Genomic DNA, 21,600 nt, shown 5'->3' with positions numbered 1-21,600 from the left:
GGTGAAAAGGTCATCAGAGCATCTCATGCTGTCATGCTAGTAAGCGTTCATCTCTCTCCTCATCCATTTCTAACAAGCAGTGTCCTACCTCTTAGTGAAAACCCTCTCCTGAGGCAAGACGTTCCATCTTCGAGAGTTAGTCCTTATTCTGGCTGATAGATACCTGTTGATCCTGGCCCTTCCTCTGGAAGCCATTAGAAAGATACCTCATTCCTTTTTTATATAGCAGCCTTCCCAGTGCTTTCTGTAGGTGAAGTCCTGAGTCCCCAGGCCTAGTCTCCTGTGCAGGCAGAACATTCACAGTTCCGTTCCTCACTCACTTCTCCCCCTCATACCCTACCTCTTCTGTTCCCACCATGCTACTTTAGGGCAGGTCAGCTTAGAGCAGAACAAGATCATCCCTTTCCTCATTCTAGGTTCTCTAAATGAAACCAAAGGCACATTAGATTTTTAGCAGCCATTCTGCACGGTTGACTCAATGAACATGTTGATAGCAAGCTCCTGATTCTGTTCCCACGCACCACTGACCCCATCCTGTGTAACTGCTGTTGGTTTCTAGAGCCAAGTGCAAGACTTGTATTGTTTCAGATTACCTCTTTGGGAATCAAGTTTTTTCATTCCATGCATTGGCCTCTTTTATCTTTATCCAGCTAACTAATAAAATATTTGTATAAAGCAGAGCCAGGGGTAGAGCCCCACAGAGACCTAGATAGCATTACTTATTAGTCACCAGGTTCTGTTAATTGAGAGTTAATGGGTGTGATTTTTCTGCTTCAAATAGGACACCCCTTCATGAACAGTTGACGTTGTTTTCAGAGTGGAGTTAGATCATAGGAGTCTCTCACAGTGGGGCTGTGTGTGGGGCCATGTCAGAGCCAGTGGTTGCTCTGTATTCCATCGTGGTGCCCTCTCAGTATACGCAGGTGAACTCCCTTACCAAAAGAAGTAATGTCCCCATGGCTACCATCTCCTTGGAGTTTTGGACCCTGCTGAAGTTCAGAGTATTGCTCAGGTTAGAAATGGGCCTTTCCCTTCCAACAGAGTTTCCTGACAAAGCTCTTAGGCATTTCCTACAATATGTGGCAGGGGTCTTTTTTTCTCTTCAGTAGGTATGACAGAGCAGCTAACAGCCCATTATTTTTCATTAAAACAACTCAGTAGGCCGTTCTTAATTGCACTCTGCTGAATGATCACCTATTTGTAAAGGTCATAGAATCCAAACAGCAGAGCTTTGCAAGGTTTGAGCTGCTCTAATGTATGTGTTGTTCTCGAGAGGCTGATCTACTGTTACTGCAGAGTAGAGCTTTCTGTCTGGACTACTTTCCCAAATCAGTTCACGTGCCATCCCTGAAAGCTCACGCTCCTTTCGTAGTATCGGAACATGGGGTTGAGTCTGTTCATGAAACAGTGAGAAGTCTTTGGGTAAAGTAGAAGGAAAGGAAAAGATGAAGATGAAATGCAAGCTGGTGCTGAGTGCAGTCTGTTCTCTCAGACAAAAGCCACTGCCGTGGGTCTCTTGTGTTTTGTTGTTTTCTGTACATATCCTAGGGGCATTCTAGTTGTGATTTACATTTGGTTCTTCTCTTGTGCCATAAATAAGTTATAGCTCCCTGTTTTGTTTTGTTTTTAAAGATTTTATTTATTTGACAGACAGCGAGAGAGGGAACACAAGCAGGGGGAGTGGGAGAGGGAGAAGCAGGCTCTCCGCTGAGCAGGGAGCCCGATGCGGGGCTCGATCCCAGGACCCCGGGATCATGACCTGAGCCGAAGGCAGACGCTTAACGACTGAGCCACCCAGGCGCCCCATAGCTCCCTGTTTTGTGTGAAATATCTACTAGTGGTAGATATTACTCCAGATACAGCATATTCTTAAAAGGAGAGACTCCTCGGGGCGCCTGGGGTGGCTCAGTCGTTAAGCGTCTGCCTTTGGCTCAGGTCATGATCCCGGGGTCCTGGGATCGAGCCTCACATCGGGCTCCCTGCTCAGCGGAGAGCCTGCTTTTCCCTCTCCTACTCCCCCTGCTTGTGTTCCCTCTCTCACTGTGTCTCTCTGTGTCAAATAAATAAAAAAAAAAAAAAAAAAAAAAAAAGGAGAGACTCCTCTCTACATGGTTAAGTCACGTAACTTTCATTTATTGACTAAGTCAGTTAAGACTACCTTTTTATGGTACTAATTGGGGCAGTCCATATCTGTCTCTAGCAACTTCACAGCAATAGAAGAGAAAATAAAATTATACAGAAATATCTCTGCAATCATTGGAAAGAAGAAATTCTCTAATTCCAGTGTCCTCTCTCTGCATTTCACTTAGCTCCGAGAAGCCCTCTGTGCTTCGTGTTTACCTCAACAGTGTTGTCATTCCGCAGTCAGTGTGTACCTCCACTGTTCCAAAAGTCTTCACCAACTCCATGGTCTCTGTCTTCTGGGGCTCCAGTTCATGCTCCACCTCTTCTTATGCTTGGAAAACTTAAGTGGAGCCCTGTCACTAACAAAGTGAAGTCTGAATTGGTTTAGATTGACAGTGTGGGCTTTGCGTGCATCACCAGCCCGCACTTCATCTTCATCTTCTTTCCTTCCTTCGTTAGTCGATGGAAATTTCTCATTTCCTAAACATAGCCAATCCCATGTTCATATATCTGCTTTTGTGATGCCTTGTTTGTAGCCTCCAGTTCAAATTCTGCCTTAATTCATTCCAAAAATATGTATTGGGCTCTTACTATGTGGCAGGCATGGGTCTAAGTGCAGGGCTTTGTAGGGAACAAAACCAGTCTCTGCCTTCACAGAACCCCCATTCTGGTGGCAGGGTTAGATATTAGACAAATGAAGATATGGTAACTCAGTTTTTTGTTTTTTGTTTTAAGATTTTTTTTTTATGTTTATGGCTCAGTAGGTTGAGTTTTCTTTTTTAAGATTTTATTTATTTATTTGAGAGAGAGAATGAGATAGAGAACATGAGATGGGGGAGGGTCAGAGGGAGAAGCAGACTCCCCGCTGAGCAGGGAGCCCAATGTGGGACTCGATCCTGAGACTCCAGGATCATGACCTGAGCCGAAGGTAGTCGCTTAACCAACTGAGCCACCCAGGCGCCCTTATTTATTTTAAAGAGAGTGAGCATGCAGGTCAGGGGAGGGGCAGAGGGAGAGGGAAAGAATCTCCGGCAGACTCCCTGCTGAGCTCGGAGCCTGACATGGGGCTCTGTCTCATGACCCTGAGATCATGACCTGAGCTGAAATCAGGAGCCAGACACTTAACCAACTGAGCCACCCAGGTGCCCCCAGTATTTCAGATTTTGGTAAGGCTATGGAAGAAAAGCATTATGAGGGAGATAAAAAGGGAGATTGCTGTTTTCTACAGAGTGATGACGGAAGGTTGACAGGTAATATTTTCTGTCTAAAAAAGTGAAGGTGCAGTCCATGGGAACATGAGGGGAACGAGCATTCTAGGCAGAAAGAACAGCGAATGCAGAGGTCTTGAAGCAGGAGAATGCCCCCAGGAATAATGAGGCCCCTGCACATGGGCATGCATCTTGTAGGTGTGGTAGTGAGCACTCTTGGAGGTTCCCTTCATCCTTGGGTTCTAGGTCACTGAGGAACTAGAAGTCCGTGGAGTCTGTGGACAATATGGAGGGGGTGAGAAATGTTGGAGGTTTGAAGAGAGGGGTGAAGAAGATAGGAAATAAACACATGGCAGAGTGGCAAGAGTGAGTAGACTAGGAAGTCTCAGGGAGGCTGCTTGCTGTTCGTAACCATGAATTTAAATGTCTTTGAGGGGCACCTGGGTGGCCCTTTAAGTCTTTAAGCGTCTGCTTTCTGCTCAGGTCATGATCCCAGGGTCCTGGGATCGAGCCCCGCATCGGGCTCCCTGCTCAGCGGGAAGCCTGCTTCTCCCTCTCCCACTCCCCCTGCTTGTGTTCCCTCTCTCGCTGTCTCTCTCTGTCAAATAAATAAAGTCTTTTAAATGAATGAATGAATGAATGAATGAATGAATGAATGTCTTTTGAGCCGATCACCTCTTACTCTGAATTCTTGTGAGCAATTCTTGCCCATTCTTCATTTGGCACTTGGCATACAGTACCTTCTGTTATTGTTTCTTGGTGTCTGGCCTAACTTTCTAACTTGTCATTTGTTGTTTTTCTTAAATGTGTTACATCTCCCCTGGTTCCTCAGCTGCTTTGAGGCAGCTTTCAAGACACACACAGAAAAGGACAAAAGTGAATTACTGAGGGTGTCAGAGAAAAATGAAAATATATCTGATTCGAATTCAGCAATAGCTTAAAGCATTTGGGGAGGAGGAATCTTGAATGAAACCACCTTGAAATCTCCACTTCCTAAAACAGGATAGTTTAGTGAAACTGGAAAGTATGTAAATCATTACTGTAACGGCCCAGTGAAACCCACGTGTGCATTGCCTCAGTTCTTGTTGCTCACATTCACCCTGGTTTCCAGGAAGAAAGTTTTATGTGTACCCAGGATATTGACTCCTTACAGTTTACACGGCCAAGTCAGAAATACTTGGTAAGGACCACAGTGGTTGCCGTGCAACTCGCCGATGAGAGCATACACAGGCCTGTGTGCGGTGAGTAAATGCCCGCGCCCTTCACTCCCAGGCCTGGTGGTCCTGGGCAGGCATCGCGGGACCCAGCAACCTGCCTTACCTGTATTCTCCTCTCTTACTTCTTCCCTCTCTTCTTTGGGGTTATTTGACCATTTTTTTAATACTGATTTTGATTCTTCTGTTGCTTTTATAGCTAAATCTCTCTGTTTTGTTTTGTTTTGTTTTGTTTTAGTGGTAGCTGTAGGGATTACAGAATACATCTTTACCTTATCACAGTCTAATCAGAGTTAATATTTTACTACCTAACCCAAACTGCAGGAACCTTGCAGTGCTATAGGCTCATTTACTAACCTCTCATCATCTAGTTCTTTTTATAGTTTCCGTTTTTCTACTGGGGTTCCCTCATGTATTTATTTATTAGGTCCATCCTTTAAATCTTTAAACATATTTATAAAATAGATATTTTAAATTCCTTATCTGCTAACCCAGTATCTCTCTGCCGTCTCTTAGTCTGTTTTTATCAGTTGCTTTCCTGGTTATAAATCCTGTTTTCCTACTCCACTTATCTGGAGACTTTTGATTGTGTGGTAGGCATTATGGACACTGTGTTGTTGAGCATCTGGATTTTATTGACTACCTTTAGAGACTTCTGAGTTTTGTTTGGCCGGTTACTGTTAAATCAGTTACATATTTTTGAGGCTTATTTTTAAGCTCTGTTTAGGCAGGTTTAGGATACCCTACTCCTAATACGTAGCTTTCTGATAATCTCATTGGATACCCAGGGTGTTTATCAAGGTCTTTGCACTCTAGCTAGTTAGTATTCCCATGTCTTCCAGCACTTTGCAACCTCTAGAAACTCCATTTAACTCACAGCTCTGTTCTCTGCCAGGCTTCTGGAGTCTTGCCCACATATGTGCAGCTGAGTATTAGGCCACAAACTTAAGGGGACTCCTGTATAGATTTTCAGCTAAGCTTCCTCCTCTTCAGATTTACCCACTGCCCAGCCCCAAATGCCTATCTCTAATTCCTCAGTTCAGCAACACTGCCATGCTCTACTTGGACTCTCATCCAGAAAGTGTCTCCAGATAGAATTCCAGGGAAATCATGGGACTCTGAATGTTTCCCTTCTGCCAAGGATTACAGTCCCATTCTGCCTTTTGTCCAAAGTTAGAAAACAACAGTTATATATATTTTAGCTGGTTTTATGTTATTATGGGAGAGCTGGTCTAATTCAGTACCATTACTTTCTAATGGCAAGATTTGGAAGTCTCTGTAGTTTGGGGGGAGTTTTTTAAAGTACAGTAAACAATAGCTTAATTATAACTTTCATTCACTTTCCGTATTATCACTTCACTTCCCGCCCTCTACCTTCCAACAGCCATGTTTTTTTTTGTTTGTTTGCTTGCTTGGTTGGTTTTTTTTTTAAAGATTTTATTTATTTATATGACAGGGAGAGACATAGCGAGAGAGGGAACACAAGCAAGGGGAGTGGCAGAGGGAGAAGCAGGATTCCTGCTGAGCAGGGAGCCCGATGTGGGACTCAATCCCAGGACCCTGGGATCATGACCTAAGCCAAAGGCAGACGCTTAACGACTGAGCCACCCAGGCGGCACCCCCAACACCCATGTTCTACGGAGAGAAATGGTTCCAAAGCTTTTCTGTCTTTTGGACAGTGAATTGACATCTCAAATAACCAGAGTACAGCCACAAGGCATCAGTTCTCTTTTTCTTTTGATTTGTCGTTACATTGTTAACTTGTATTGGGTTTTGCTAATTTCAGGGTTAAGTTTGCTTTTCCATTTGATTCTGTATTCCTGTTGTTATCAGGTAATCATTTTGAGGTCTGTGTAGTTAAGATGGGCAGGAATACTAGAACTGAAAATGTTTCAGCAGTCATGGCCCTGATAGAAAATCATTAAGGACCCTGCCTTCTCAGAAGAGCTCTTTGTCATAATTGCTAGCCCACAGTGGCATCCATCAAGATAATTGTTCGACTTTATTCTTAAGTAGGCAACAGTTAGATAATCAAAGGGTAGTAAGCCTTAATTACATATATGAAATGAATGCTTTCCCTGTTTTTATTTTTTTTAATAAGGTCACTGATAAGACACAGGAGGATTTCTGACTAGCAATAGAAAAAATGCCACCCCACTAAGAAGCTTTCTTTGTAACTCCATTTCCCATAAAAATAAATCTTACCAGATTTTTTTTAGATCTTCCTTTCCTGACAAAAAGGAAAGACCATAATATACCACAATGCAGGAGCCTAAGTTTGCACAGGACTGTTCCCTCAGGAAGGAAGGAGGTAGGGGTCCCAGCCCAGTTGTCATCCATTTTATTTCCCAGGACTACCATTTTTTATTTCTGTTTCTAATGCTGCAGAACACTGGAGGCAGCAACATCCATCAGTTATTTTTTAATGTGTTTGAGAATTTGAGTCAATGACCAACCTTTTGTAATAATAATAATAATCCTGTCAAGATAATAGGGAGGTTTTAATGCATTTGACCAAGAACGATATTTTTTAAAGTTTAAATTACATTTTACAGTTGCCTAAAAGTTTTTAGAAGTCCCATTTTTTTAGGCATAATGAGATTATTAGCTTTGCCACCACAGGTCTTCCCCAGATTGTTGCCTTTCAAAGCAGGTTAGGCAAGGAGTAGCCAAGCATGGACAGGTGAATATACAGGTATCAGAGACTTCAAACCCATCTGGGGACAATTATTTTTGTGAGGGAGCAAAATGGGTAGACAAGCAAAACAAAAATTATTGTGTACCTCTACTTAATGACACAGTATGGCACTAACATTATGGATGGTCCCACCAAGGATCCTGCTGGGGTCCTCAGATACATGCACTCCTGGCACACTGAGCAGCTCAGATGGCCCATGGGAAGTCCATAATACCTTATACACCCATAGCACCTTACGTTTGTCTATACAACAGAAAAAATACCTACATAGCCTACTTCATGAAGCTCTTCTGAGGTAACTGGAGTGGTCTCTGGCTTTATTCTAGTTAATTGTTTTTTTTAAGATTTTATTTATTTATTTGACAGACAGCACAAGTAGGCAGAGCAGCAGAGAGAGAGAGAGGGGGGAGCAGGCTCCCACTGAGCAGGGAGCCTGACGCGGGGCTCGATCCCAGGACCCTGGGATCATGACCTGAGCCGAAGGCAGCCGCTTCACCAACTGAGCCACCCAGGTGCCCCTATTCTAGTTATTTTCATGTTTAATGCACGCATTAGCCAAATGTATGCATTAGCCTTTATTGTCTCTAATGGACACATGAGAAAACTGACCTATTAGATAGTCTAATCCTATAGCCCACTATCCCACGTTGGTGACAACTAACTAACATCAAGGATATCAGCCCAACTAATTAGTGTCAGAGCCAAGTTCAGAATTTCTTCTGTGATGGCAGAAAATAGTCATGAGCACCTAGTGTATGCACAAACCTGTCTTCACATTGTTGTGGGTGAGGTCTCTCACTGAAGAACTTAGCTTTAGTTCTTTTTTTTCCCCCAGTATAGTTAACATACAGTGTTGTGTTAGTTTCAGGTGTACAATATAGTGATTCAGCAATTCTGCACATTACTGAGTGCTCATCATAAGTGTACTCTTTAATCCACTTTAACTTTTTCACCATCCCCACCCTCCCCCCACCTCCCCTCTGGTAACCATCAGTTCTCTGTATTTAAGAGTTTGGCTTTTTGTCTCTTTTTGTTGTTGTTCATTTGTTTTGTTTCTTAAATTTCGCATATGAATGAAATCATACAGTATTTGTTCTTCTCTGACTTACTTCACTTAGTATTATACCCTCTAGATCCATCCATGTTGTAAATGGCAAGATTTCACTTTTATGGCTAAATGATATTCCATTGTGTGTATATACAGACGTGCGCGCACGCACACACACACACACCAATGTCAGAGAAATTACTGCCTGGGCTGTCTTCTAGGATTTTTATGGCTTCAGGTCTCACATTTAGGTCTGTAATTCATGTTGAGTTTATTTTTGTGTGTGGTGTAAGACAGTGGTCTAGTTTCATTCTTTTGCATGTTGCTGTCCAGTTTTCCTAACACCAGTTTGTTGAAGACACTGTATTTTTTCCTGTTGCATATTCTTGCCTCCTTTGAAGGTTAACGGACCATGTAATCATGGCTTTATTTCTGTGCTCTGTTCTGTTCCCCTGATTCATGTATTTGTTTTTGTGCCAGTACCATACTGTTTAATGTCTACAGCTTTGTAGTCTCTCTTGAAATCTGGGATTGTGATACCTCCAGTTTTGTCCTCCTTGTTTAAGATGGCTTTGGCTGTTGGGGGTCTTTTGTGGTTCCGTATTTGTTCTAGGAACTTAGCTTTAGTCCTTAGCATTGTCAGCTCTCACTGGGCTTCTTCAGCTCAGTCCTCCAAAATGTATTTTTAAGCACGACACTAATCACTGTAGCTCATTTCATCAACTCTTCTCTCTCCGGAGTCTTTTATTAAGACTTCATGGGCCTGGGCGCCTGGGTGGCTCAGATGGTTAAGCATCTTGCCTTCGGCTCAGGTCATGATCCCAGCGTCCTGGGATCGAGTCCCGCATAGGGCTCCCTGTTTCTTGGGAGGCTGCTTCTCCCTCTGCTTCTCTCTCTCTCTCCCACTGTCTCTCATGAGTAAATAAATAAAATCTTAAAAAAAAAAAAGACTTCATGGGCCTGATAGGATGAGTTTCTTTAACTAGAAAGTAGAATCATGAAAGAGCTCAGAAAGATTGGAGGCCACCCATGTTTCAGGAGCTTGGCACAGGCACCTTGACCCCCAGCTAGACCTCCTCTGCTCCTGACACAACCTTCTGTGTCCCTGAAGAGTGACTTTCTGTCAGGCTTCTTCCACACTGATGCCAGGAGCAAGGCAAGTGAAAGAAACCTCTGGAACTAGACTGCTCCAATTCAGTCTGGCTTGCCCACCACCCAGAGTGACTTAGTTGCTCTAGCTGGGAAATAAGGATGACGGAAGTACGGCCCTCACAGGGTTTTTGTGACAGTTAGGTGGGCTAATGCACGCACAGCGCCCGGAACAGGGTGGTTGCTTGCTCAGTAACTGGGCTGCCGCGGGAGCGGTGGTGGTTACTCCCTTCACATCTTAGCCCACTTAATCCAGCATGTTCTTCCTGCTGCCGTGAAGTCACTATGTTCTTTTTCATCGTGGTACTGAAGGCCTTGGGTTGAGGGGTATTTTCTAGTCAGACACTCGTCCTCTCCACCTCCCACCTCGGGCTGCCCACTCGGGAGCCGTCGCTACTGCGCCGGGTGAAATCTCCGTGACAGATGTTCTGCCGGGTGTTTCCCTCCTCTCTCCAGGCAGCCTAGCAACATCCCTGCTTATTTTGTCCCATCGTTGCCCGATTCGTCATTGATTGTGACCTACTGAGAGAGTGGAGGCATTCGGAGATGGGGATGAGGGAGAGGTCGGGGTCCGGTCTGGAGCAAAGTGTGCGTGGAGGGGAGTTTGAGTACAGGGGTTTCTGTTTGCAGGGACGAAGCAGATGTGGCCTCCCTCTTACCTCTGAAGCCAGGGTTTCATTTTAGGCAAAACACGAAGGACCTCTAGTTTGAAACAGCTTAGGTAGTGGCAGAAGTCTATCCGAGGCCTGTAACGGAAAGATTTTAAAAAGTGAGGCCAACAGCAGGAAGGGAGAAAAGTGGGAAAATGCGGTTCTCCCTCCACTCATCCCGCTCCGCCTTCAGCTCCAGCCCCGCCGGCAAGTTACAAAAAGGCCAGTAGAAGGTTCCTGGAATGCAGGAAAGACAAGTAATTATGTTGCAGAATTTTATGAAGTGTGTGTCCCCTGTCTCTGGCAAACTAGGCTTGGCCTGCTTGTGTGGGAAGACCAGTGGGAAAAAAAATGTGGGGGTTTTGATTTTGGGACCTTAGTAGAGATTCCGTGACTGCCCTCTCTCCACGGGTGGTGTGGGAGCCTTCGGATCCAGGATCCCTAACATTATCATTATCATCATGCCTGTTCGTAGGACTCCCGCCCTCGGGGCGGCGGCGGATCCCGGTGGCTTTCCTATCTCGAAGCTTGACGTGCTAGTTGAGTCCTTGGTTCCTGAAAGCCCTGGGCGCTTTCCTTCCTTCCAGCGGCTGTAATGACAGCTCGCCTTTGCACCCCGTGTGAGTGTCGAGCTTTGAAATGTGCTGGCGCAGCACATTAGCCCCACGTCCCTCTCCCCGGGGCTCTCCTCCTTTTCCGCGGCTTTGCTTGAACGCGGAGCACTGTGGGTCGCTTCCAGGGCCACCGCTGTTTCTCCCTCTGATGTTCAGCCACAGTTTAACTTTCAGCTTTTATCACTAGACTTCATTACATGGGAAGAAGAAAATGGGCTCTGTCAGATAGCATCGAATGTGTTTTCCCCTCTCTTCCAATTGGAAAATCCTTCGTAATCAGTTCTCGGCAGGTGGGTTAGAGGGTCTGGGGACACTAGGCGGGGTGCTTCGTGTTTATGCATTTGCCCCACTGAGATTCCGCTCAGATCTGGTTGCTCCCGCTTTGATGTTGTGCCTGTTGCTGATTTGGCAAATCCCTTTCTCTGTACAGCATCTTAGAGCAACTCTTCTTTCTCGTCAGGGCTATCGTGGGCCTTCCTGGGCTTCGTGACGGGATCTCTAGTGCCTGTAGTTGGTTGCCTTAGTTTGCATAGGATTACGCCATAAAAGCCATGAGTAACTTCAGTAAATGTTACTTTCTTACTTGAGATCTTCATGCCCTCAAATGCCTGTTACCTCCTGGGAGCCTTTCCTGAGTGGTAGAGAGCGGCCGGTGGTGGCACTGCCTTTCGCGAGATCAGAGGGTAGACCTGGGGGAGCGCCGTGACCCGCCCAGGTGACGCGGGGAGCTGTGACAGGATGAGAGCTCCGGGTTCCTGAGTCCCAGCCCCCCACTGTTCTCTCTTCCAGGGCACTTCTCTTGGGAGTATAGATCGCTGCCGTGTACTGAACACCCGGTAGACGCCAGGCCCACACGTGATCTCCAATCCTCACAATTCTGTAGAGTTTACAGAGAAAGACAGAGACTGAGAGAAGCTAAATAAGCGGGCCAGAGGCATTGAGCCAGTTGTTGCAGAATCCAGATGGAGCCCAGGGCTGTCAGAGCATGAGCCCTGTGTTCTTCCTGTGTCTAGGGGGCTTGTGAAAGCTCCGGAGAACTTGTAGCAAGGAGAAAATCTGCTTGCTTGCCCTGCCGGTCCCTTCCTCCATCTGATAGCAGATGAGTCGTTCCCCCGTGCTCTGTGCCGAGCGCGGCGCTGGGTGCCAGGAAGCAAGAGACAAGAGGCCCTGTTCTTTTCTTTTTCTTTTTTCTTTTTTTTTTTTTTTTTTTACTTATTTATTTATTAGAGAGACAGTGAGAGAGGGAACACAGGGGGAGTGGGAGAGGGAGAAACAGGCTTCCCGCGGAGCGGGGAGCCCGATGCGGGGCTCGAGCCCAGGACCCTGGGATCATGACCTGAGCCAGAGGCAGACGCTTAACGACTGAGCCACCCAGGTGCCCCTAGAGTGAGATTCTTTTAAGATAGTGTTATAGACCATGATGTCCTGGACCAGTAGTTGGAAACTATCGATCAAAGTTGTGTATATTTGGAGAGGACTGATGGTCCCTTAACATTTAGTGAAAGGGTCTCCTAAACTTAAATCTGATCAGTTATAGTCTGTTAAATTTGGGCTGTGTTTTTACTCCAGTTCAACCAACTGTATCTTGCTCAAAATCTAGCTTACTGCCTTTCCTTCCTTTCTCTTTGTTTTACATAAGAGAAGGAACTTTAAAGCCAATAACCATAATTGCTGTTCTTTAGTAGTTTTTATACAGATTTTTTTTGTTTGTTTCAACTAAAGAAATAGCAAAGAGGGTGATGGTGACAGTAGTTGAGGCCTCAGGACTGGCAGCATACTGTTGTTTAGGATAAGCTTTGTTTTTTTAAGATTTTACTTATTTGAGAGAAAGAGTGAGAGAGACAGAGCACGAGTGGGCGGATGGGTGGAGCGGCAGAGGGAGAGGGAGAAGCAGACCCCCCGCTGAGCAGGGAGCCCGATGCGGGGCTCGATCCCAGGACCCTGGGACCATGACCTGAGCCGAAGGCAGACACTTAACGACCGAGCCACCCAGGAGCCCCAAGGCCCTGTGTTTTTAAGGCTCCCCCCCACTCCCCGTTCTCTCTCTCTCTCTCTGCAGCATCCCTTCTGTTGCCACGTTTGCCAGTGTGGACAGCACTGTGCTCTAGGGTCCCCCGTCTTTCCCTCTTGGCGGCCACGTGAGGACTAGGTACACAGGACCCGTGTCCCATCCCAACTGGGTCTGTGTGTGGCCCCCGCAGGGCCCTCCCATGCCCCCTCCAGGAAGTCATACCAAATGAGGACTCAGAGCGTCTTGGCCAGTTACCACGTGCTGGAGGCCTTCCCCTCATCCCAGCCACTTCCTGTGACACAGCTCTTCTCTTATCCCGTTACAAACAAACAAACAAAAAAACACAACTACCTCAGAAAGAATAGGCAGCCTGCCTACGAATGTCATCTAGTGCCCGGTGAGGCCAGGGTTGGGCTCGGGCAGCCGCTGCAGTGTCCCAGGCACTTGGGGAGCAGGCCCGGCCTCCCCTGCACAGGCCGCAGTCACGCCGAATGGCTGTGTCGGCACTAAGAAGTATTGGGGAACAACAGAAAGAGGCTTTTAACTACAAGTCCTGCTTGCTTGGTAAGTTTTCCTGTCTTCTTAAAAGGGGTGGTACCTATATTTTTGACAGTTAAAAATAATCCTCTCCCCAGAAGTGAATTAAATAAAATGAAATTGATATTTTCCCTGAAATACAGGACAAACATGCCAGAAATCACAAAGAATCTTTGCAAGTTCAAGTTCTTGAAAATAGGGAGACAAATGCCAGTGATTTCACTCTGGGCCAGGAGAGCCCAGTGGCTGCCCGCTCAGACACCGAAAATGGCCAGTTCCAGATCAGCCAGGATATGTGATTGTTCCGCAGCTGTTTTTTGAGCATTTGCTGGCTGTAGAGCATGGGGAGCAGAAAGGAGACAAAGATGCGGTTCTGAAGCGCAGGGGGTCCACAGTCTGACAGACGAGACTGACACACAGAGAATCACACTGCAGTGAGTGCGACATACGGGTGACACACGGGGCCCGCGGAAGCCAGTCTGTTGAGAGGACTGGAGCACACACACGAGGCATTCTGGGGAGAGTGCTGGCTTCCGTGTCTCACATCCAAGAGTGTGGTCTGGGCCCCAAAATGTTGTAGTACCAGGGAGGTTTTGATGGTTTATGTAGATGATGGGAGAGCATGTTGCAGACAAAGTCCTGCCGTGGCAAATAAGCCATATATGGTTATCAGATATCTCCGTAACCTCTCAAGCTTTGCTTATCAGCCCTGGAGGAGGTGAAATCTTTTTGCGGGGTTTGAATGTCCCACAGATTCTGGGATATTAAACCCCTCTTGTTCATCTTTGTACCCCAGACCCGATACTAGTAGGGACTCCGGAGATATTTGTTAAACCAGAGAGCTGGATCTTGGTGCATGAGGCCTGGGGGGGATAGGGCCAGAGCCTGCGTAGGCAGGAAGCCTTCGGCGGACAAGCCGACCTCACACAGGCCTGGTCCTTCCCCTCTCGGCCTCCCCACCGCACTTTTTGAGCCTGTAGAACCATGGAAAGAGAGTACAGAAATCCCTGCCTCAGTGATTATTAGTCATTTCCTGTATGCTTCCTTTTGAAAACTAGGGTCTTATACCAGGAAGGATTTTAAGACGGGTGAGCATCTACTAGGTCCTAGGCGTGTCTACAAATAGCTCACCCATTTTGCCTCAAATGACTTGTCTTCACTTTACCACAGAGCCAGTATGCCCAGCCAAGAATAGGGCATGTCCATCCTATGGCTTCCGGGAGGGTTCCAGGGTGGCCCCAGCAGCTGCTCCTCCGCTGAGTCTCTGGCGGCCCGGGGTGATGGCTTGCATGTAACCCTCAGGTACTTCACACATGCAACAGCCAGATTTTTCCATTCCTGCGGGGCGTCATCTTTGGAAACCCCTTCTTGTGGTATTTCCAAGGAGTTTAAGGGCCTAACAGAGGACTAAGACCCTGAGAAGCCACCCCTGCACACTTCTCTAGGCAGGTCATGTTGTTTGCAGTCATGTGTGGGTCTGTGTGTGTATGTGTCTCTGTGCTTCCTATTTGTTCTCCTGGCAGAGGGGGACTAGGGTTTATAATATAAGGTAAAGGCCCTGTTTATGACCCTTAATTGGTTATGAATATTTTATTCCTATTAGGCAAGTCTCCTAGCCTTCTCTTCCTCAATTTACACAATCCCGTTCCCTTATTTAGTAAAACAGATGTAGGGCTTGCAATTCCATAAGATTCAAAATAAACCATGTGGCAGGAGCATCCTTATTAAACTTTATTATATCCAAGGGTTGCTAAAATGCATGTGAACCTAGTATGTTGAAAACCAACATCCCTGATCTGTGGGTGCCTTAGGAAAAAAGAAGTGCGAAAGGAATGGATGATTTGGTACAGCGGAATCAGTAGGAGGTAAAATACCCCTCAACCTGAGAGTTTCCTGTTACACAGGCCTCCGGACAGGAAGTCTCCCGCCCTGAGCCTTTCTAGCAACACAGGGTAGCAACACAGTGTAGACTGGGGACTAGCATTCTCGGTACTGCCCGCGAGCATGTTAGAAACCCAACACCTCAGACCCCACCCCAGACCTGCCACCTGGACTCTGCATTTTAACAAGATCTCCCAGGGATTCTTAGGCACATTCAGATCCGAGAAGTACTAGATCAGAAAGTGTGAATTCTGCATTTTCTGTCTCAGTGAGCAAACCCCCGGGGGCTAGAGTCATTTATTCTATGCCTAGAATAGACTCATCTGCCCATAGTATATCCTGGGGGGGGGGGAAAGCAGGATTCTGTTTTTAGCAGTGGCATTTTCTACTTATGACCTGACCTTCACTTTCCCAAAATGATTTGAGTTGGTTTCCAAAATACGTCCAGTAGGGTGAAATAAATGAGGAGAACTGTATTATAAAACTGGGTTACAATTGCATACATAAATGTTTGCCACAAAGTCCTAAGCAGTTGCTAGGTGTACTAACCATTTAGCCCTGAGCTCCATAGTGATAAAAACAAAAAAGAAAATACAATTATTAGCAGGTCTGTGTCCAGTACAGCTTTTCTCAGCAAGGTCTGATGGGAATTTCTTCAGTGGGTCACCGTTAAGTGGCTGGTACCATCCACACTTAGGTAACGAGTACAATAGTGCATTTCACGAGATTTTTTTTCTTACAATATCCCTTCAAGGCAAAGAGCTGTTTTATAAAAGTACCTCTATCAGGAGAGAGCTTTTCTGGCTCTTGCTGCTTCGTCATATGCTAACTTGGCGTTTAAACCTGCTGTGTAACTAACCAGCCTTCCCCTCACCATAATCCCCACCCTCCACTCCCTTCCCTGGTCTGCTACTGGCTTGTTTCTGTTTGGACCTCCTTTATGAAACACAGAGCAACCGGGGAATAAGCAAAGGTGACATCGGGGTGGCTGGGCCCTTGTCATACGGCCTGTGGCAGTGGCAGGCCCCACAGCTGAGGCTTTGAATGGCCAATGAAAGACAAGTATCCCCCTTGTCCTTAACCTGCCCTGCTCCCCAGTTTATGCCAGTGATACTAAAGGGATATGGGAAATCAGGTGGCAAAACCATGTTTTTTGTTAAGTATCTCGAAGGTAATTAGGTAATTTTTCTTGTTTTGCTTTGTTTAAGCTAGGTGTGTAGTGTTTCTCAGACTTTCCGATCATCTTGAGCTTGGATCTTCCCTGTGTATTTTACTTAGTATCTGTCAGAAGTGTGATACTCCACACACACGATCTCCAAGAATATGATCGTTTTCCTGCCAAATAATAGAGAAAAGCTGTCTTTAAAAAAATGTCAAGCAAGTTTAAACATTCTCAGAGAATGATCTCTCCATGTGTCTGGCAGACCCAGAGACACGGAACAGAATGAAAAGCAGAGCCTCTGTGGGTCCCCTCTTCTCTTTTCTGGCTGCTTTGGATCGTACCGTCCTTCTCAGGATTTCCACGGAGCGGCCTTGTCCTCAGCCATCCCCACATCACTCAGGGCACCCAGAACTAAGGTGTTACCTTAGTGGGGCACCACTATGGGTTCCAGGGGCCATGAGCTGTGAGCCTTCTCTCTGATAGCTGCCTTCTGGACCTTACAGGAGATCCTTTTCGCCCGGCCAGGGGGTGAGGTGGTAAAACAGCTTCCCACTAGGCTAGCGTGAGTGATTGCAAGGGTAGTGCTTCTTTTGTCTCTCTGAGCTCTTGGTCCATTGTACCCCCTAAGGATAGTAAAAACTTTGAGGAGAAGAAGCAAAGTCCTTCCTGGAAGACAAATTATAAATTTATGTAACCTCTGTGTAATGCTTTTTTTTTTTAAGTTCCGAATTCTTCTTAGGGGGGAGAAAATGGACATGACCGTACCTTCCTCATAGAGTGGCACCCTGTCACCATCCAGACCCTTCGTCACTGAAATCCTCCTTTACAGATACATTCATTGTGTATTTAGTGATGCTTTTATTCATGCCAAGAGAGGTTCATAATGAATACAGAACAAAGACTTCTTTTTACTAATCTTACACATAAGCATAACACCTGAAAGCAACATTTAAGGGGATCTCTAAATTGTAGTAATAAAAGCTAGCACGTACGGAGCCCTTGTGAGGTGCCAGGCATGTTAACGACACTTTAAATCTGTATCTCATCTAATTTGCAGTGACCCCATAAGGAAAGCATTTTCTTCTCTCACGGGTAAGGCAGTTGAGGCTCAGAAAAGTAACTTACCTGAGGTCACAGAGCAAGTTAGTGTCAGAACTGCTATTCCAGTTTACCTCAGACTCTAAAGCCTGTGGCTGCCTCCCCCGGGATCCCATTTCTTTCCTGTAGGTAAGAGCATTGGACCAGACCCACCGAGAGTAGACTAGAAGCTCAGGATCAGCGTGTCCGCCACCGTTGCAGGCGGAACGAAGCCAGACAGCTGTGGAAATAAGTTAAACTTCACCTCTTCCAAAAATCAGTAGACTAACCTTGCAACCCCGTTAAGTGGCTGCCAGTTTTATCATGAAACAGGGAAAGGACGTGATTTTGTATTTACAAAGCACCCTCCACGACCGCCTCTAAGAAGGGGCATCTGTGCCCGCCAGCTTCAGCAGGGGGTATGGGAATGCAGGCCTGGCCGGAGCGAAACTGCTCTGCGTGTAAAGGCCAGCGGGGGTCAAGGAGCCCCGAGGGAAGCTTGTGCGTGGAGACCTAGAGAGACCACAGTGGGGACAGCCCCTCCACAGGTCAGCCTGCAGGGTGGCACCAAGGGGCTTCAGAAGGACATGCCTATTTCTAATTAATGTCCAGTATGGTCTCTCACTGCTGCTAGCCTGGATTTCCTCGGAAAGGCACGAAGGAAGACCGGGTTCTGGATCAGCACTGGCCAAGGGCAGAGGCTGCCCGCGCGCACCGGTGTTTACCTTCTCGTTTCTGATTTCCAGGCAGCCTCGGAACCCGTCCTGGACCCCCAGCAAATCCAGGCGTTTGATCAGCTTTGCCATCTCTACCGAGGAAGCTCCCGGGTAATGTTTTTGGGGTGGCTTACATTTTTATTTCCCAGTTTATAATTACTGTTTGGAGCCCTGGCCCCAGGGAGCACTCGGGAGTTAGCAGAGGACACGGAGGACGGGGGCAGAGCTCTGTCCCATCTGTGTGTGTACTGCCTTCTGGGGGCCTTTGTTTATACTAATGACGGCCCCGTCTGCGCCGGCCGAGTGCGTTTGGCCGTGAACACAAATGCTGAATGACGGGTACCCAAGACAGACGTGGAAACGCAGGCAGCCAGGGCGCCTGCCCGGAGCCTGTCTCCGGCGTCCTTCTCTCTCCTGCCATCCTTGGCACGGGGCGCACACTCGCCTGGTTTAGCAGGGCTGCTCCGGCGTCCCCGTCACCGCTGTGTGCCGGCTGGCAACGTGGAGGAAAAGGAGAGCGGGAGGAAATAAACTATGTCCTTACAGTTCTAGAAGGTGTAGATCTCATTTTCCATTGTCCAGAACTTAGGCGCACAACTGCACCTGGCTGCAGCGGACACTGGGCAAATGGGTCTTTATTGCCAAGGGCCAGGGGCTGAAATGACTGGGACCCGTCCAGAACCATAGAAGAGGACGGCCCGGGAGACCTGCTAGCAGTCCTGCCCCCGCGTCCGGCTGCACGCTCCCCAGGCACATCCCGAGGGTGCCCAATAACTCCCTCCACCTGTTCTTCCTCACCTGCTGCCTGGGCACCCCAGCTAGTCACCCAGAGCAGAAGCCTGGCAGCACCCCTCCGCTCCCCACAACTCCCCGGGGAGCCCCCGGAGGCATCTTCTCTGTACCTCCTGTGGATTTCTCCCCTTTCCCTCCCAACGGTCACTCGCAGAGGCCACTGCAGGTCTTCTGTCCCTGCTGCCTGGGGAATCGCTCCAAACCCCAGTGTCTGGTCACCACCTTGTTAAAAGTCTTTCCTGCATCTCATCCCCGGAAGGTGGAGTCCAAACTACCACCTTCTCCACGTCCCAAGTCCTACCTAGACTCCAGCAGGGCCCGATTTGTTCTTGGTGCTCAGCTTGAGCTCGCACACACCGTGTGTGGCTCTGCTTCTGTGCCTGGACTCCCTGCCCGCCTCCCTGCTCTTGTGCAAATACCTGCTGGGGGCCAGGGGCGGGGGGGTGGCAGCCCCGAGGAAAAGTGGTGTTCCCTCTTGGAGAGTTGGTTTTTATTCCAGGAAGCTTCCCCAGGGGTCTCTGGAATGGGGCCCAGTGGCTTTACTGAGCTCTCAGCCTCAGCCAGGCTCTGCCCCACGAGTTGGCTTTCTGAGCCTCCTAAGGAAGCTCTGCTTCAAACTGTGGAGCCATTATTCAGGATTCCTTGATTTCCAGATCACAAAGTTACAGAAGTAGAACACAGACAGATCTTCTCTTAGGAAATAGAAAATATTTTTTCAGTTGATCTTTCTAAACCTCACAGGGTCTGAATGACTTTGAGAACTTTGAGTTTATGTAACATCTGTTGCCTGTTCTGTTCCTAGTCTTGTACAGAATTGTTCTTAGGGAGAACTTCACAGGCTGATGGGCAGCCGAGAGGGTTAGTGAGGATGAGAAGTGGCAAAGATGGGGCTCAGTGGACCAAGGGACATCTGTCTCCCGGGCAGGACAATGTGAGTGCATGCGCCTGCTGTGCGTCCCTCACCAGCTGAGTAACTCGCAGGTGGGGCTCCTGAGCCAGTGTCGTCAGCTGGGCCCTAGAGGGTCGCTGGGGCCGGAGTGCTTTAGATAAATGGGCACTTTGAACTGAGAGGCCCGTCTGCTGTCTCTCCAGTTCCCACAGTCCCTGGTAGTGAGTGTTCCACAGAAGTGACAAATGGATACATGTGACCCTTGTGCCGTCACTGCCTGGATGGAGAGAGAACCCCTTAACGGCTAGATCAGCAGAGGACAGAGTTCCTGGCAGGGTGGGTGAGTAGGAACGGGTAACAGACCAGGGAAGGCAGAACCGTAGGTGGCTCGGCTAAGCAGAAATTGCCACGTGGACCTGGCGTTGAGTCCTGCACCACCACTCACCACTGAGTGACTTAGGACACATTAACTCTGAGGACTCTGGGTGTTGTACACAGAGGGTTCTTGTGGAAGGTTAGAAACCATACACACATAGAGGACGTAGCACAGCGCACTCGTCGCAGTGACCTTGCACTAGTAGAAGTTCCTGCAGACGTGGGGTCCGGAGCCTGACCCAGGCATGACAGCCCTGCCGTGTCTCACGGCTCCCTCCTCACAGCTGAAGTCGGGGCCGGACAGGTTACACAAGAGACGTCAGAGCCAGGGATCGTAATCCAGGGTCATTGCCCCGGGATCCAGAGCCAGTTTTATTCTTCCCTGCGGTGTAGCCCCGTCCCTTGTGTATCTGAGGCAGGGGAACTGAGGCTCCTCCGCCTCTGATCCGCACACCTTGGCTGATGGGTGTCCCTTCTTTTGCAGCTGGCTCTTCTCACAGAGCTCTCCCAGAATCGCAGCAGTGAGAGCTACAGGCCATTCAGTGGCTCCCAGAGTGGCCCTGCTTTCAACAGCATCTTCCAGAATGAGAATTTCCAGCTGCAGCTCATTCCCCCACCTGTGACTGAGGACTGAGGCCTCTTGGGGGGCCTGGCACTGGAGGCCAGACACGATCCTGATGCAGCCAGGGAGGGACCCCTCTCTAACTGGCTTGGCCCCTCTGCCTGCCCCCTTCTGAGCCAAGGTTGGGTGCCCATGCCTGGGCCTTTTTCCACACCCATCATCCCCCGGGGAGACTCCCTATCTCTCCCAGGATGTTGCAGCAGCATCAGTTCACCAACCAGTTGATTTTGTTTGCTTGTTCAGCAAAGGAATGTCTCATACTTCCATCCAGCTTTTTAAGAACATATGCTTTGCCCTTTGGGACTTTTTCCAATTTCCCTGAAGCTTCGAGAATAGATGGGACTCGGGCAGATGGCATTCAGGAGTCTGTCCTGCTTGGTCCCCTCCAGCTGCTGGGTAACATGGAGGAACTCGAGCTCTTGCTGCCGTCGGGAAGATGGAACAGTGCTGGGCCAGGCAGGAGGAGAACTGAAAGCAAACACCTGGGGGCAGGGCATCGCCCTTTTGATGCGTTTATGTGAAAACCCATTTGAGTGTAAGCTTTGCCCTAACAAACAATAAATGCCTCTGTGTTTAAGTTCTGGGGGCCTGCTGGCCAGCTCTCGGTCTGTCCAGTCACGGGGGACATGTAGAGCCCTTATTGCCACAATTCAGTTTTCTTTTGTTTAAGATTTTTTTTTTTTTAATTTATTTATTTGACACAGAGAGCAGGAACACAAGCAGGGGGAGTGGGAGAGGGAGAAGCAGGCTTCCCGCTGAGCAGGGAGCCCGATGCGGGGCTCGATCCCAGGACCCCGGGATCATGACCTGAACTGAAGGCAGATGGCCAATGA

General features: G+C 47.9%; 1 protein-coding gene across 5 annotated transcripts in view; it reads left to right on the top strand.

Moving 5' to 3' along the window:
* The window catches only part of VPS8 (VPS8 subunit of CORVET complex), a 254,459-nt gene extending 233,111 nt beyond the window's left edge, over window positions 1-21,348 (top strand). For 3 of the 5 annotated variants that reach the window (XM_025877364.2, XM_025877349.2, XM_025877325.2), the window contains 2 exons: window positions 18,120-18,200; window positions 20,630-21,348. In XM_025877364.2, coding sequence (XP_025733149.1) covers window positions 18,120-18,200; window positions 20,630-20,779 — 231 coding nt within the window. In that variant the 3' untranslated portion in view covers window positions 20,780-21,348. Of the gene's footprint in view, window positions 1-4,443; window positions 4,574-18,119; window positions 18,201-20,629 lie in introns of all 5 variants that reach the window. The other 2 variants (XM_025877357.2, XR_012379318.1) reach the window with 2 other exon arrangements.
* The last annotated feature ends 252 nt before the right edge of the window (window positions 21,349-21,600 follow it).

This window comes from Callorhinus ursinus, unplaced genomic scaffold (genome assembly GCF_003265705.2).
Source record: "Callorhinus ursinus isolate GAN/ISIS: 27379988/994484 unplaced genomic scaffold, GSC_fseal_2.0 scaffold1, whole genome shotgun sequence".
In the NCBI taxonomy this organism is placed as follows: Eukaryota; Metazoa; Chordata; class Mammalia; order Carnivora; family Otariidae; genus Callorhinus; species Callorhinus ursinus.
Note: the sequence above shows the minus strand (reverse complement) of the source record. Positions and strands in the feature narration are given on the sequence as shown.